We start from the raw sequence: 15,896 nt of genomic DNA, 5'->3' as shown, positions 1-15,896 counted from the left end.
TAATGTATTCACTCTCCAAAGAGATAAGCAGCAGGCCACATGAAGTGTATGCATTTCCCACAAAAAGCAAAGGCACGTCCGGGGTCCCAGGGTCCCATTGAGTAGTTTCCACGCACACGTCCTAGGGAGGGAGCTGGAAGCCAGGCAGGTGCCCACAGCATGCTCAGGACCCTCTGGGCAGTGTAGGATGGGGCTCGTTTTCCACTAGCTCCTGGGACCCTGGCCACAGCGCACCCATCTCAGAGTTTACACGTGAAAGTTGGAACCTTTTCTCCAGGACACACCAGGGAGGCCCCCGACATGCCAGGATTGGAGCTACTCCCTCTCTCATGCCTTTCTTAGAGGTGTGTTTCCACCCCCAGTTCCCTGGACAGAGGGATGGAGCTTGCGGTGCCCTTTCGAGGGCCTCAGAGGGAGGCAGCCTGGTTTTGTTCCACTCTGGGTTTGGCTCGGTCAGCACCCTCATTTTCCTTTCCGCATCCACTGATGACACTGACCGCTCATGACAGCCTCAGCGCTCAGTCAGACGCCCTTCCAGGTTAGGAAGCAAAGCGGTTGGGGGTGTGAGGGTGGGTTGAACAGACACCGGTACATTTTGTTTCCGTGAAACACATTTCCCTAAATTGATTTCAGCCCGGCTGGTACCTTCACACTCACCGCTGGCCGATTTTCCACCTCCTAAGAGGGAACCCCTCACACCTCCGCTCTCACTTTCTGCAGACACAAAACCACTGTGTGGACAGCAGTGCGTGTCGCTCACGGGTTTGTCTGCAGACCTTGAACAGGCTCCCGTATACCCGTTTTTATGGAAGGGCGTTTTCTTTCTCCTTCCCTCTCTGCTTCTCTTTCTCTCTCTTTTCCAGGTTCTAGGTTGTTTTGTCGGTCTGGTGGTGGAGGGTGGAGAGTGAGGGGATTAGTGTCTCTGTTTCGAGCTTCTGACGTTTGTGATTCCAGCCCTTTTTGAGCTCAGCCAGTCACAGCTGTCAGCCTTGAGCTTGGCTTCTCACTGCTGAACTGTGTTTACAGCCACCGAGGGCAATGGTGACTGCCACTCCAACAAAGCCTGGAGTATCTCAGAATTGTACAGAGGGTGAAAGAGCGACATGAGGGAGTTTGCCTGTGGCTTGGCACGGCACGAGGAAGGAAGTGACTAGATCCTTCCAGTAACTTCGTAGCCAGCATGGAGTAAGTCACTTCTACGACTTCAAATTCTGCATCTGTAAAATGGGAGAATTGGGATAGAAGAGTTCTGAGGTCTGTTCCTGCTCAGACATTATAATTCTGGTACCAGGCTTGTGGGACTGGAGCTAGAGTAAAAAAAGGCGGGGGCTTGGGGCTTCCCTGGTGGCTCAGTGGTTGAGAGTCCACCTGCCGATGCAGGGGACACGGGTTCGTGCCCTGGTCCGGGAGGATCCCACATGCCGCAGAGCGTCGGCCCGTGAGCCATGGCCGCTGAGCCTGCGCGTCCGGAGCCTGTGCTCCACAATGGGAGAGGCCACAACAGTGAGAGGCCCGCGTACCGCCAAAAAAAGAAAAGAAAAAAAAAAAAAGGGGGGGGGGCGGGGACTTAATATTGAAAAAGGTAGAAATGCATTGACGCTCGAGGCATATTAGGGCAATAAGACGGTCCCTACCTTTAAAGTGTTTGCCGGCCCCTGTATCTAATTGAGTACGACGTGTATGCAGAAACACTGAAGGAACAATTTCACTCTGTGACAAGTTGAAAAAAACATCCTACTCCTGTCACTCAAGTCATAGCAGTAGCCTAAGGAAAGAGCCCCACCTTGGGCAGTCTGCATGTCTGCTGTTTTCTTTTCCCTCAAGCCCTGAATGTGGCATCCTCTTTCCAAAAATCAATTTGAATTTAATTCTACTTTCGGCTGCCTGACATACAGTGTCATACTGTCCAGCGTTATTTCCCCATGTGTGACGTCTGACTGTCACATGACCCTTTGAGAGCTGTCTCTTTTTTAACCCCTCAAGAGACCCAAATTTGTGGCAGTCACTAGACTTGTGCAAGATAACCCAGAGAGAGCTACAGCTCTTATAACAACTGTATAGTTCTCACTTTAGCTGCCTCTGTGATTTGCTGAAGGCTAGGTGATTTGTCTGGGCCCAGACTGAAGTCCAAAAGTTGCCCTATTGACTCGTATTGATGATAATGTTGTGATTCTTGCTCTATCCTCCCCAAATATAAAATTGTTGGGTCAATCTGCACATCACTTAAGTTTTACGTGGCTAAAACTTAGAGCGAAACTACATGGTCTACTGAGATATGCCTGTACCTAGAACTCTGTGGCTGCTACAACTTACAACATCGAGGCGATTTGTCTTTATTTAACTGCACATCAAGCGTAAGACCAACCACAGGGCTGTCAGCAAGCTGTGTATATTCTTCTTAGTGTGGTCAGTTGTATTATTTATCAATTGTGGTTTTGATCCTCCAAGAAGAAAGCCAGGAGGTGGAAAGAAATAGCTGAGGGCCCTGGAACTGTATGCTTCTGTTGTGAAAGCAATAATTCGACATGCAATTATCACGTTACTGTCCTGTTACTTTTGAACACAGCATCACACTTGGACTGTTGGTCTTCCTTACTGATCAGGGGATTCTTCAAGTTTAATGGCTTCTCTGAAAACAAGTAAACTTGGAGTCCCTGGGGCTATCAAAGCGGAGATTGTAGAGCCCCCAGGAAAAGATATTAGGAGAGTGACTGTTCATTCGTGCGTGTGTGTGTGTGTGTGCGCGTGCGTGCACGCACATGTGTGCACAGGCATGTCTACCATGTGCAGGCACAGTGCTAGGTGCTGGGGGTACAACAATCAGCATTTCACAAGATAGGTGTGATTCTGCCCTCCTGGAATTTCCTGCCGGTAAATAAGTAGCTAGTTGGATAAGTGCTGCTGTGGAGAAGTCCAGGGTGCTGAGGGAAGAGCGGATGGGTGCTTGACTCATTAGGGGTCAGAGTCGCTTCTAGACTGGGTCCGAAAGGATGGGTCATGTTAACCAAGTGAGTGGAGCTGAGCTTTCCGGGAACCAGGTGTTCTGACACTTTGCCTTCTGCCCCAGAAGTCTCTAAAAGCCATTTTGAAAAGACAAATGAAAAAATAGGAGCTGAGTAGTTCCTAGTGAAAGGCATTCATTTTAAATTGGTGTCCTTTACTCTGAGATCATTTTATTGTTTCCTTTAGAGTCCTACTCCAGTACCCTTTATTTTATTACGTGAGGGCCAACATATAGGAGGGTTTCACCTTTTGAATGTTTTGTTTATTTGTCAGAATTAGAAATTGCTACTTTCACCTCATTTTTCTTTTTTTTTTGTGGTACGCGGGCCTCTCACTGCTGTGGCCTCTCCCGTTGCGGAGCACAGGCTCCGGACGCGCAGGCTCAGCGGCCATGGCTCACGGGCCCAGCCGCTCCGCGGCATGTGGGATCCTCCCGGACCGGGGCACGAACCCGCGTCCCCCGCATCGGCAGGCACACTCTCAACCACTGCGCCACCAGGGCAGCCATCACCTCAATTTTTTAAGATGATCCAAAGATCTGAGGACCTCTCCATTAGCCCACCTTGCCTCTCTGAATCAGCACCTTCCTCTGCTCCTATCCAAATCCTCAGGGTTCTCGATCCCCCCCATCTCCATTATGATCCTATTGTGCAGAGAGCTTCAGGCCAGTGATTTTCCTAAGGGTTGACCTTGACCTTCCATGTGACATGGCAGAGGGCACAGCCCCAGAGTGACAGAGTTTAGGGCAGCAGTGGTAGGGGTGGGGAGAGTGGAGTTGATGTGTAGAGTCTGAGAATCATGAGGGAGGGACACTCCAGTAGGGCCTCATCAGGAGCCAGACCCATCGTTTCACCTCCTCTCACCCCCGCCCCGAATGAACATCAAATTGTTCCCCGTGCATAAATGCCTCTCCTTCTCAGGTATTCTCATATCCACCCACTTTTCTGCAAGCCACTGCCAATGCCTTTACTTTTATCCCTCTTCTATCTAGTCTGTCTTCCACATTCCTCCAGAAAGCTCTTTGGAAAGAATGAACCAGATCATTTTATTCTGTTCCATAAAGGTCTGCCAGGGTCTCCTTAAAGCTTTCAGGACGTTGTCCATCTTCCATAACCTGGCGTACAGGGTCCTTCCTGATATGGCCGTCGCTGACCCCTCCGGCCTCATCTTGTGAAGTTGCTCCCATGCTCCCGCCTGTGGAACCGCACCAGAAGACTTGTAGCGTCTCAGTCTTCTTAGGCATTTTCAGGCCTCTTGGCTTTCTGGAGCTTTTGCCCTTTTCCCTGTTCCCTACACTTGGTCCAGGGTTTATACACTTGGTCCAGGGTTTATTCTTCCTGTGAAAACCTCAGTGATATCTTGTCCCCCTTCACCTGGATAGGTGTCATTCCTCTGTGCTTCCATCACGTTCAGCACTCCCTCTGTTATAACCCATATCGTAAGAGAAGGTAAGAGAATAGTTAGAGTCTGCGGGATCCAACAGGCTGGGGACCATATCCTGAATTTGACATCTATGAGTGAAAGGGAGGATCTTGGAAAAGTGGTGTCACCCCACTGAGCCCTGGTTTCTTCCCCTGCAAGTTGGGGATACTCATACTTAACACATAAGGTTTTTGTAAAGCTTCAAAGAGATAATATAAAAAAGGACGTCAACAGTGCCGGTGTATAGGAAACTCCCCCAAATGGCAGGTTTTATTAGTATTATCACATTGTGTTGTGATCATCTGATAATTTGTCTTGCTTCCTTCATAAAACTGCTAACTCTTTGATAGTGAAAAGTGTTTCTCATTCATATTTTATGCCCAGTTTCTAGCTTAAAGTATGGTATATGATATAATCTCAATAAGTATTGGAGAATGAAAGAGGAAAAGACTGAATAAATAATATGCAAGGAGAAAGGAAGTTAAAAAGGAAAGAATGAAAGCGGGCAGGCAGGCAGGGAGGGAGGGTAGAGAAAAGGTAATGAAAGAATGACTTATTCAGTAAAATAATGAAAGAATGGTCAATTTTTCAGTTGATCCTTCATTGGTACTGTTACATTTTTCTGAGATTGCATGTCAAGCTTCCATATAAAAGCTGTTATTTTTGAAACCAATCATTCAGGATTCCGAGAATTTAGTAAACTCTCCAAGCATTTTTTTTCCTGTGCCTCTTCTTACAAGAGAGGCAGCGTTAGGCGTTTCTGACAATGAAACTAAGCAGGAGAATAAAGTCCAGATCATTAGGGCCCTTGGGATAAAAGTACAAAATCCAGGTTTTAGAACTGGTCACAGTTTGGAAAAATCTTGTTATTTGGAACAAGGATATGGATGCAATAAACATTCTGAGGTTTATCTTGCTTTAATGACTTGCTTTGAGTGGCTTTGATCTTTATATTTGATAATCACTTTCAAATGGTCTGATGTGTTCTGGAAGAGTGGAGGAGTGGTTCACGGACTTGAGATCCTCCTTAGGAATGACGGACTGCAATCAGAATTGGGAAGGAGGCAGTGTTACAGGACTTTCTCTATGACGTGTAGAAGCAGGGCAACTGCCTATGAGGAAGATAAACATACTGGTCCGATGATGGGAACAAGGGTTCACTGATGGAAGGGAGACGCCGTGAGCGTTGGGACCTAAGATCAATTTCCTCTAGCTCCGTGGGCAAGCTACATAGAACTGTGCATGTTGGGGCCTTTTCATGAGTTGGGCACTCTTTTTTTTTTTTTTTTTTTTGCGGTACGCGGGCCTCTCACTGTCGTGGCCTCTCCCGTTGCGGAGCACAGGCTCCAGACGCGCAGGCTCAGCAGCCTTGGCTCACGGGCCCAGCCGCTCCGCGGCATGTGGGATCTTCCCGGACCGGGGCACGAACCCGTGTCCCCTGCATCGGCAGGCGGACTCTCAACCACTGCGCCACCAGGGAAGCCTGAGTTGGGCATTCTTTCAGGGACTTTCTTGTGTATTACTTCCTTGGATTTTTATATTCCGCTTTCTAGGTTGAATTTTGTCGTCCCCATTTACAGATGAGGAAGTTGAGGTTCAGAGATTGAGTCCCTTCTCCAGGGTCACAGGGCCACTTGGTAGAAGAGGGAGGATTTGAACCCTAGTCTGCCTGTCTCTTAAGATGTGGCTTTTTTCCAAAAGATAAGTAAGGCCAAGGATGCCGACAGTCAGATAGGTCTTGGTGTGTAATTCCAGAAGAAAATAGTAAACACAAAAATATGCGTAACCAACTTTGACATACGTATGCCCCACTTTCATGTCATTGATTGAAGGATAGACTTAAGTCCAGAACCTTTCTATCTTGAATTCTACCTAAGAACATTTAATTATGAACGTAACAGAGAGTCTTACTGTGTAAGACTGTTCTCTGCATGGGCTACAAGGAGAATAAGGTCCAAGGTATTCTATTTCAATGTTACACTGTCATATTTAAATAAATTTCCCTTAAAAAAAAAAAAGATGTGGCTTTTTCTGTAGCACTCTGCTGCCCTTTCCCTTAACTTGAAAGAGTTGTCCCCCGCCTCTGGCTTGGAAGTGGCCTGTTCTCAGCTAGGAGCATCTCAGACAGACCCTCCTCAAATTGAGGGCATCAGCACATGGCTGACACCATCCCTGTAACCCACCTGCACCTGTCAAGGGCCCAGGGAGCAGGACTTTGGCAGGGCACCTCTCAAAGATCTCAGCTATCATTTCTGCAGTGGGGAGTCAGTTTGCTCTGAGTGGGAATAGAAATAGGTGCTGGTCAGTCTTGATCTGGGCTCACTGGAATCCGTACCTCCGACCAACCATCTTTAAAATGGGAGAGCCAGTGTATTATGCTTCTAGAACTGGAAAAACTTGAGCCTTTCGTGATTCCATTTGAGGGATTGTTGTTGTTGTTCTGCATTTTGAATGTAGTTCCCTTTTGCTTCTCATTCAATAAAACAGGCCCTGACAGCCCTCTCATTGAGATTATTACAGTGGTACCATCTCAGGCCAGTGCATTTCGGAAATATGTTGTTGGCACTCACCAGCGAGTGAGATGCATAAAGAAAATATTCTAATGACAGTTGAGTTGAGAGAGCTTTGATCTCCCTCCAGAACTGCTCTCATGGCTTTGAAATGCAGTTTTGGCAGAGGGGTAAAGTCTGGGCACCTTGGCTGGGCCCCCCCCCCCGAAACTGACATTCCAGGGGACCCACAACCTTCGCAGGAGGAGCCAGGTACAAGAGCTGTGCAGGAAGAAAAGAGACACCAAGACACCCCTTGACAGGCAGTTGGGGAGAGGATCTAAGTGAGGAGGGACTTTCCAACTTAGCCCAACGTTTCCCGAACTCTGTTGGTTATGCTGTTATTTGATTTTTGGCAAAGGCAGAGGGGGGACGGGGGGAAAGGATTACGGTCAAATATGTTTGGGAATACTTCATATGCTCTCTGTCTTATTCCCATTTTGTATATTAAAGGCTCTGAAAATTCTTGCAATTAAAAAATATATGTATTTTAACCTTGTTTAACAGAGCGTGTCCAAAGCCATCTGACTTGAAAACCCTTTTCTTTTAAATATGCCTCTGCTTCTTGTGGATTTAGCCTGCTATAGACCGTGATTTGGAAAACACGCATAGTTCACACGCTCACTGAATAGATGGGGACTCTGAGCTTCAGACTAGGCAGCTGAGCATCATGGGAATGGGCCAGAAATCCAGGCAGTGTAGGTTCTGCACAGGGTGTCCAGCTGAGGAGGAGGGTGGATGCTACAGTCCTTCCCATGCCTGAGTCTCCAAGCTGTGCCCCCTTGCAAGGAGCTATGTCCCACCCCCGCCCCCCGAAGGGAGAGGTGACTTTATTAGTTGGTGCAAAGGTGCTGTCACATACAGGCTAGTGAAGAGAGGTCTACACCCCTTATTTGATACCTTGGGGAAGTCGCTTCACTTGCTTGAGTCGTGGGCTTCCTCATCCTGTTTGAAGTGGTGCGATTTACAGGAGAGATAGGTGCTCGAAAGCTGCCAGCCAGAGGTAGCTCTGTCTCTTGAAGGAAAGTTTTGGGGAGACACAGAGATGATAAAAACTTGACTTCTACCTGCTTGAAGCTTACTGCAGCCTGATGGAGAAGACAGTGACGATAACACAGAGCAGGGCGATAGGTACTAGAATCCAACGTAGGGGACTCTGGGGAGGGAGAAGTCATCTTCAGCTAGAGGTGGTATTGATGATTTTGATGTTGCTAATCATTTTCATTGTAATTAATATAATAATAATGCAATAAAAATAGCCTAGGCTAGTCAGTGAGTGTCTTCAAATGTGCCAGACACTGTGCGAGGAACCTTTTCTGCACTGCCTTTGGTCCTCCTGACACCCCTGAAGGGTGGACATCATCGCCCCATTTTACAGGGGAGGGTGGTCCGGAGTGGCCACACGGTATACATTACACGTAAGCTGAGCTTAGCAGGGAGGGTAAGATTTTAAAAGGCTGAGATTCAGGAAGAGAGCTCGTAAGGCAGAGAAGAGAAACTGATGGACATGCTTCATGAATGGGCATGATTGGGGAAAACCAGAGGTTCTCGGGATGAGGAAACCATAGTAACTTGAGTTGGAGTTTGTGGGAGGGAGGAGAAGATTGGGTGGTAGGGATGAGACACTGAAAGCCGAGATGGGGAGAGCCACCCGGACGGCAGACTGTCAGTTTAGGTTTCTTCCCAGTAGAAGGAAATAGGAGACCAGAATATGGAGGGGACTTTGTGCCAGCGTGGCACTCATTTCATCGCTCTGGTATCCCCATGAGCTAGCTGAGACTCAGAGAGGCAGGGCAACTCGCCCATGGATCTAGGTCTGTCTGTCTGTCCAGCTGAGTAGTACCTGCGCATAAATTAATAAAGACACAGAGTTTGGGATTTGGATTGATTTGAGGGTGTAGTTTTTTTTTTTTTAAAGAGATTTCGCCAATTTATAGTATACACAGGGGGCCAAGCTCCCCGCAGTGGCAAAATGGGAAGCAAGTGGCCCTGAGCAAACCCTTTTCCTCCTCTTATCAACCCATCTCCCTAAACCCTAAGGATCCTTCTCACTTTGACCTTCTCTGCTTCCTCCTCCATCCATCAACAGAGGGAATAAACAAACCTTAAAGAGATGGGGGAGGAAGGTAAATACATGGATTCCTGTCCCTAGGATTTTCCCCCCGATACTTTTGGGAGACCCCCAGCTTGGCTCTGAACTGGTGGGAAGACCTCAGCCGGCAGAAGGAAATCTTTTGGCCACAGAGCCGTTTTCCTTTGTGTGCGCCCCCCCCCTAAAAAAGAGCCGGAGAGGAGAGGGGCCAGTGGGATCAGGGCCTGAGTGGCCCCTCTTTTGGGAAATGGGGGCTTCTCAAAGTGTGAAGAAAAAAAAAACACCCACATACAAGCAAGGGAGAGGCCTCAATATCCCACATCTCTGCCTTGGGCCAGGACGAATACCACCCCCTGAAAAGATTGGTTTCTGCAATTATATGAGAATAAACAACCAATTAAAACATCTCCCTGCCCCTGCCCCACCCCTGTCTTCCTCTCCTGAAGCTTTCTCAGCCTGGAGCAGAGGGGCAAAGAGGTGACTTTCTCTAATAGCATTTGTGTTCTCTGCCTGAGAGAACGCTTGATGGAAATGGACAAATCAATTAGAAAATAATAAATAATGTGGAAAGGGCCGATCCAGGAAAATTTTGGCTTCTCTGTGTTTTCATTCTCCTCCCACACATTGTTTCCTTTCACAGTGGCCCTGAGTGAGCTTGGACTTGAGGGTGAGGTTGAGGGAAGAATTGGACACATCTCGATTTGGACTTGGCCTTGTCTGTATTTATGTGATCTCTGAACCCCTGTTCCTTCATCTGCAAGATGGGGATAAATAATAGGAATTGCTAAACATTTCCCGGGGGTTTCTACGTGCCAGGTATTATTCTAAGCCCTTTACACTTTCTTTATTAACATCCTAAATCCTCAGAACAACTCTATGAGGTAGATACTATTATCATCCTTGTTTTGTGTATGAAGAAACTGGGGTGCAGGAGGTTAAGTAAATAGCCCAAGGTGACCCAGACATCCAGTGGAAGAGCTGGATTCAAACCCAGGACTCAGGCTTGAGAATGAGCCATCCTACCCACTCTGCTACGTGACTTCAAATACTGCAAAGAGGGCTTCCCTGGTGGCGCAGTGGTTGAGAGTCCGCCTGCCGATGCAGGGGATGCGGGTTCGTGCCCCAGTCCGGGAGGATCCCACATGCCGCGGAGCGGCTGGGCCCGTGAGCCATGGCCACTGAGCCTGCGCGTCCGGAGCCTGTGCTCCGCAACGGGAGAGGCCACAGCAGTGAGAGGCCCGCGTACCGCAAAACAAAACAAAACAAAACAAAACAAAAATACTGCAAAGAGATGGGACAACAGGTGTAGCTAGCACAGGGGCTGGCACACAGCAGAAGCTTACTGCATGCTGTCTTTCTCATTCCTCGTCCCTACTCGGATCAGAAAACTCATTCAAACTCCTTATGAGGCTTCTAGCCTAAAGAGCTGAAGGTGGGCTCTCTGGGGAGAGGAGGTATAGCGGCAAAATTTCGGGTCAATATTTCAGCTTCCGTGGCTGTCCTTGGACTTACTAGCCAGCTCAACCTATACACAGATGTGCTCTTTCTAGGCCTTCCTTGTGTCTCCAACTCATGCTCACCTTTTTTGGAAAAGCTGCGAAAATTATCGTCACCTGACTATCATGGGCTCTTGATCAGTGGGCGGCCATGAGTGCACTGTAAGGTCTCAGACATATCTTATTGCCGTCGGAGTGGAGGTGTAGGTTTGTGACCCATAGAAATGTCCTGGGAAGCACCAGACAGCTGTTATTAATCCCAGTATATTGATAAGGAAACTGAGGCCTCATAGGAAGGAAGTGCTGAAGCTGAGACTGGGACCTAAATGTTTTAGGTTTTCTATTTCCCAATGTAAATTCAGCTCCATCAACATCTCCTGAGTGCTTGCCCAGTGTCAAGCCCTGTGCAGAGAACTGGGTAAACAGAGATGAATTAGGCACATTCCCTGCCCGCTGGGAGCCACAATCAGTGGTAGATACAGACAGGTAGAGTGTTTGGAATGGTGTGAGAGCGAGTACTCATAGGAGGTAGATGAGTACAGAGATGGTAAAGGGGGTGGACGTGAGATAGGACTCAGGGAAGTCTTCCTGGAGGAGTGGTACCAGAATGGACTTCGGATTTGTTCATCAGGGGATAAAATGGGAGCCAAGTCCCTGACAGAGGGAACAGCGTGAGTAAAGGCACTGAGGATAAAGCCACTGCATCTTGGGGGGCCGGCGGGGGGTGCTACAACACACAGTGAGAAATTCAAGAGAGGGAACAGAGGGAGAAGAAGCTAAAGGGGGAAACAGGGTCTTGCAGGCCCTGCTGGGGATCTCTGACTTCACTCTTTCATATGTGGGATCCCCTTCTGTGATTCCAGGAGGGAAAGAGAAAGGCAGCATCGTTAGTGTTCTACTGGCCCCCGTGAGAAACCACACTGGGAGAAAGGGAAACTCTCCCAACTAGCTGTGTGACCTGAGCGAGGTACGAAGGCTCTGTAAGCCTCTTTTTCCTCCTCTGGAAAATGGGGATAATAATACCACCTACCTCGGTGTTATTGAGAAGATTAAAGGTGATAATCCTTGTAAAGTCAGACCACATGGAAGGGCCCAACAAACGTTAAATATCATTACTCAGAGGCTTTATCTCACCTACGACATCAGGCTGCCTGCTTGCTTATTCATGTATGTTTTTATTCATTGATTCATTTCCAACTTTACTCAAGAAATGCTTACCAGCTGTTCACAAGGATTCCTAAGAAAGAAGATGGCAGACATAAAATGGGGCTGAAAGAAGCACACGGGTGAGCAAGATCCCTCTGTCAATTGAGAAAATGGTCCATTAAATAATATGCCTCCAAGAATATACAACAGAGAAAAGGCAGCCTCTTCAATAAGTGGTGCTCGGAAAACCGGACAGTTACGTGTAAAAGAATGAAATGAGAACACTCCCTCACACCATATACAAAAATAAACTCCAAATGGATTAGAGACCTAAATGTAAGGCCAGACACTATAAAACTCTTAGAGGAAAACATAGGCAGAACACTCTAGGACATAAATCACAGCAAGATCCTTTTTGACCCACCTCCTAGAGAAATGGAAATAAAAACAAAAATAAACAAATGGGACCTAATGAAACTTAAAAGCTTTTGCACAGCAAAGGAAAACATAAACAAGATGAAAAGACAACCCTCAGAATAGGAGAAAATATTTGCAAATGAAGCAACTGACAAAGGATTAATCTCCAAAATTTACAAGCAGCTCATGCAGCTCAATATCAAAAAAACAACCCAATCCAAAAATCGGCAGAAGACCTAAATAGACATTTCTCCAAAGAAGATATACAGACTGCCAACAAACACAAGAAAGGATGCTCGACATCACTAATCATTAGAGAAATGCAAATCAAAACTACAGTGAGGTATCACCTCACACCATTCAGAATGGCCATCATCAAAAAGTCTACAAACAATAAATGCTGGAGAGGGTGTGGACCCTCTTGCACTGTTGGTGGGAATGTAAATTGATACAGCCACTATGGAGAACAGTATGGAGGTTCCTTAAAACACTAAAAATAGAACTACCATACGACCCAGCAATCCCACTACTGGGCATATACCCTGAGAAAACCATAATTCAAAAAGAATCATGTACCACAGTGTTCATTGCAACTCTATTTAACAATAACCAGGACATGGAAGCAACCTAAGTGTCCATCGACAGATGAATGGTTAAAGAAGACGTGGCACATATATACAGTGGAATATTACTCAGCCATAAAAAAGAAATGAAACAGTTATTTGTAGTGAGGTGGATGGACCTAGAGTCTGTCATACAGAGTGAAGTAAGTCAGAAACAGAAAAACAAATACCGTATACTAACACATATATATGGAATCTAAAAAAAAGAGAAAAAAAGGTTCTGAAGAACCTAGGGACAGGACAGGAATAAAGACACAGATGTAGAGAATGGACTTGAGGACACGGGGAGGGGGAAGGGTAAGCTGGGACGAAGTGAGACAGTGGCATGGACATATATACGCTACCAAATCTAAAATAGATAGCTAGTGGGAAGCAGCCGCATAGCACAGGGAGATCAGCTCGGTGCTTTGTGACCACCTAGAGGGGAGGGATAGGGAGGGTGGGAGGGATATGCAAGAGGGAGGAGATATGGGGATGTATGTATACGTATAGCTGATTCACTTTGTTATACAGCAGAAACTAGCACACCGTTGTAAAGCAATTATACTCCAATAAAGAGGTTAAAAAATAATAATAATATGCCTGTGACTGACCCAAAGCTGTATCATTCCTATTCTGATCGGAGAATCACACTCCACAAGGGAAGCAGTCTTATTTATTGTGCGCCTAGGATATGCCAGTCTCTTTCCAAAGGCCATTTCTTTCTCTCTCCAACATATGTTTGTTCGGTGTATTAAAGAGCTGATGATCGTAGCGTGGGGAAGTAATTTACTTTGCGAACATGGCAGTCTATATTCTAAATATCTACGATGGCAGCTACGCCAAATGCCATATCCCTTAGCCTATTTTATGGACAAAGAAATAGAGGCTTACAGAATGCAGAATCATCCACGGGAGGCAGATCACGCCCCAGCGTAAAGAGCGTACGTTTCCAAGCTAGACAGAATTGGCCTTGAAACCCAGTTCTGCAACTTCGGGCAACCTGTTTCATCACTTTGGACCACATGTTGCTTATCTTGAGAACAGAGTAATAACACCTCCTTGCAAGGTTTGCGTAGAGATGCAAAGTAGGCCTCCTGGGACAGCTTTGTATTTGCCAAATACGTGGCCCGAGGTCCATAGTGAATGAATGAAGTTGGGAAGACGCCAAGGCTAGAATACATGTTATCTCTTCCATGGTCTGTTCTCAGTCTATATCCACATTATGTTGCCCTATCCTCAGTCCATATAGCAGAGTCCTTAGGGGCACAGATGTTGACTTGAGATAAATCTAGGTTTTAAACTGAACTCTGCTGTTGTTTATAAGCTGAGCAGTCTTCAAGTTTCTTAAACTCACAAGGACTTAATTTTTTCATCTGTAAAATGGGATTATCTCACTTACCATAGAAGATTATTGGAGGCAGTCAGTGAGACGATGTTTATAAAATGCTTGGCCAAGTGCCTGGCACATCGTGACTCAATTAATTTGGGAGTACCTGTTATTTGAATACTACCTTTTTTGGATGGTGATGACAGCCAAGGTTCTTTTTCTCTTACAGAGCATACTTGGATGTTAATGAGCTGAAGAACATTCTTAGACTGGATGGATCAACACACCTCAATATCTTCTTTGCAAACTCCTCGGAGGAGGAATTGGCAGGAGTAGCAACTTGGCCGTGGGACAAGGAGGCCCTAATGCATTTAGGTGAGAATTAGAAACTTCTTCAGGAAGAAATTGGATTAGTACAGGAATACGTTTAGTAGTAAGGATGATGATGATGGAGATCATGGTAGTGATGATGGTGAACAACCTATTTACTTATCACTTTTTAATTTTTCAAAACTCTTTAGCATTCCTTATCTTTCACACATCAAGTGATGCTTTGAGAAATATCACAACGTTATTAATCCTGTTCTGCCAATGGAGAAACTTAAGATCCAGAGAGGGAATGGGACTTATCCAAGGTCACAAATCAGCAGCAGAACCACAACTGGAATTTAAATTTCCAACTCTCTCCATCTGTTGCTTTCTCTTTATACCCCCTGCCTCTTAGTTCATGCAGATATCTTCTCTACCTAGTAACCACATTGTGCTGGCCCAGCCAGTGATGGGTTGACTTGAAAGATGCCAAAGAGGCAAGAGAGAGTTCGTAAGAACTCCCTGTTCCTCCATATTCCACCCAGCAACACCACCAGGAACTCTTCTTACATTCAAATTATTCAAATCCATAAACAAGACAGACCTTTACACAAACCAGTCACCAAAAGTCAGAAATGACAGTGGTTTCTGAACCAGGCCCTGTAAGCAAACGTTGTTCTTTAATTTTCCCATGCTCTCTTCCAATACACGTCTATAGGTAGACGTGCGCTTTTCAGCTTGTGCATATTTGAAATCATAGCATACGTGCATGCCTTCTTTTTCACTTAATATTCTTTTTTTTTCACTTAGTATTATGCTATCTACATTTTCCCATGTTGAACAGTCTTCAAAATTACTTCCCACCCAACTTTTTTTCATTTAACATCACAAGAGGAAAACATCTCTCTAGGTTATGTCCAGTTCTCTAAAGACAAGATATTTTTTAACAGCCACATAATGTTCCATTGACTGAGGGCACTGCCATTGATTTGGCTCTTTTCCCCTTGTCAGAATGTTCCTATTATGTACACCAGTGAATAGTGATGACTCAGTGAGTACCTTCATCTGAGAACGTTAGGGCTCAGCAGAGTGATGGTGCTGGATCTTTCCTCAGGCCTGTCTGGTCTCCTGGTGATACAGCCAGAGTCCAGCAGCTGCTCTAAATCCACAATATCTTGGAGATAAGGGACTCTGCAACTTCAAACAATAAAGTTGTGTTGAGTCAAACTCTAGACTGAGTTCCCTCCAGACCACCGTCTTTTCCTAGTTGTTTTTAAGAGAGTGAAACCAATTTGTGTGTCTGTGTGTGTGCACACACACATATGTGTGGTTGTGTAAATAGATAGAAACAAAAATAAATATCCAGTGGTTCTAACTGGGTGGATTTTTATGCCCTAGGAGACACTTGACAATGTCTAGGGAACATTTTGGATTTTACAAATGGGGGAATGCTACTGGCATCTAGTGGGTAGAGGCCAGCGATGCTGCTAGATCTCCTCCAATACCCACAGTAAAGAATTATCCAGCCCA

The 15,896-nt window shown here is 46.1% G+C and overlaps 1 protein-coding gene across 2 annotated transcripts in view; it reads left to right on the top strand.

Annotated features, from left to right (window-relative positions):
- PAPPA (pappalysin 1) overlaps positions 1–15,896 on the top strand; it is a 254,987-nt gene that overhangs the window by 43,086 nt on the left and 196,005 nt on the right. For both annotated transcript variants that reach the window (XM_067743528.1, XM_067743530.1), the window contains one exon: positions 14,287–14,432. In XM_067743528.1, coding sequence (XP_067599629.1) covers positions 14,287–14,432 — 146 coding nt within the window. The remainder of the gene's footprint in view (positions 1–14,286; positions 14,433–15,896) is intronic.

The sequence above is a fragment of the Pseudorca crassidens genome, chromosome 7 (genome assembly GCF_039906515.1).
Source record: "Pseudorca crassidens isolate mPseCra1 chromosome 7, mPseCra1.hap1, whole genome shotgun sequence".
Classification (NCBI taxonomy): Eukaryota; Metazoa; Chordata; class Mammalia; order Artiodactyla; family Delphinidae; genus Pseudorca; species Pseudorca crassidens.
Note: the sequence above shows the minus strand (reverse complement) of the source record. Positions and strands in the feature narration are given on the sequence as shown.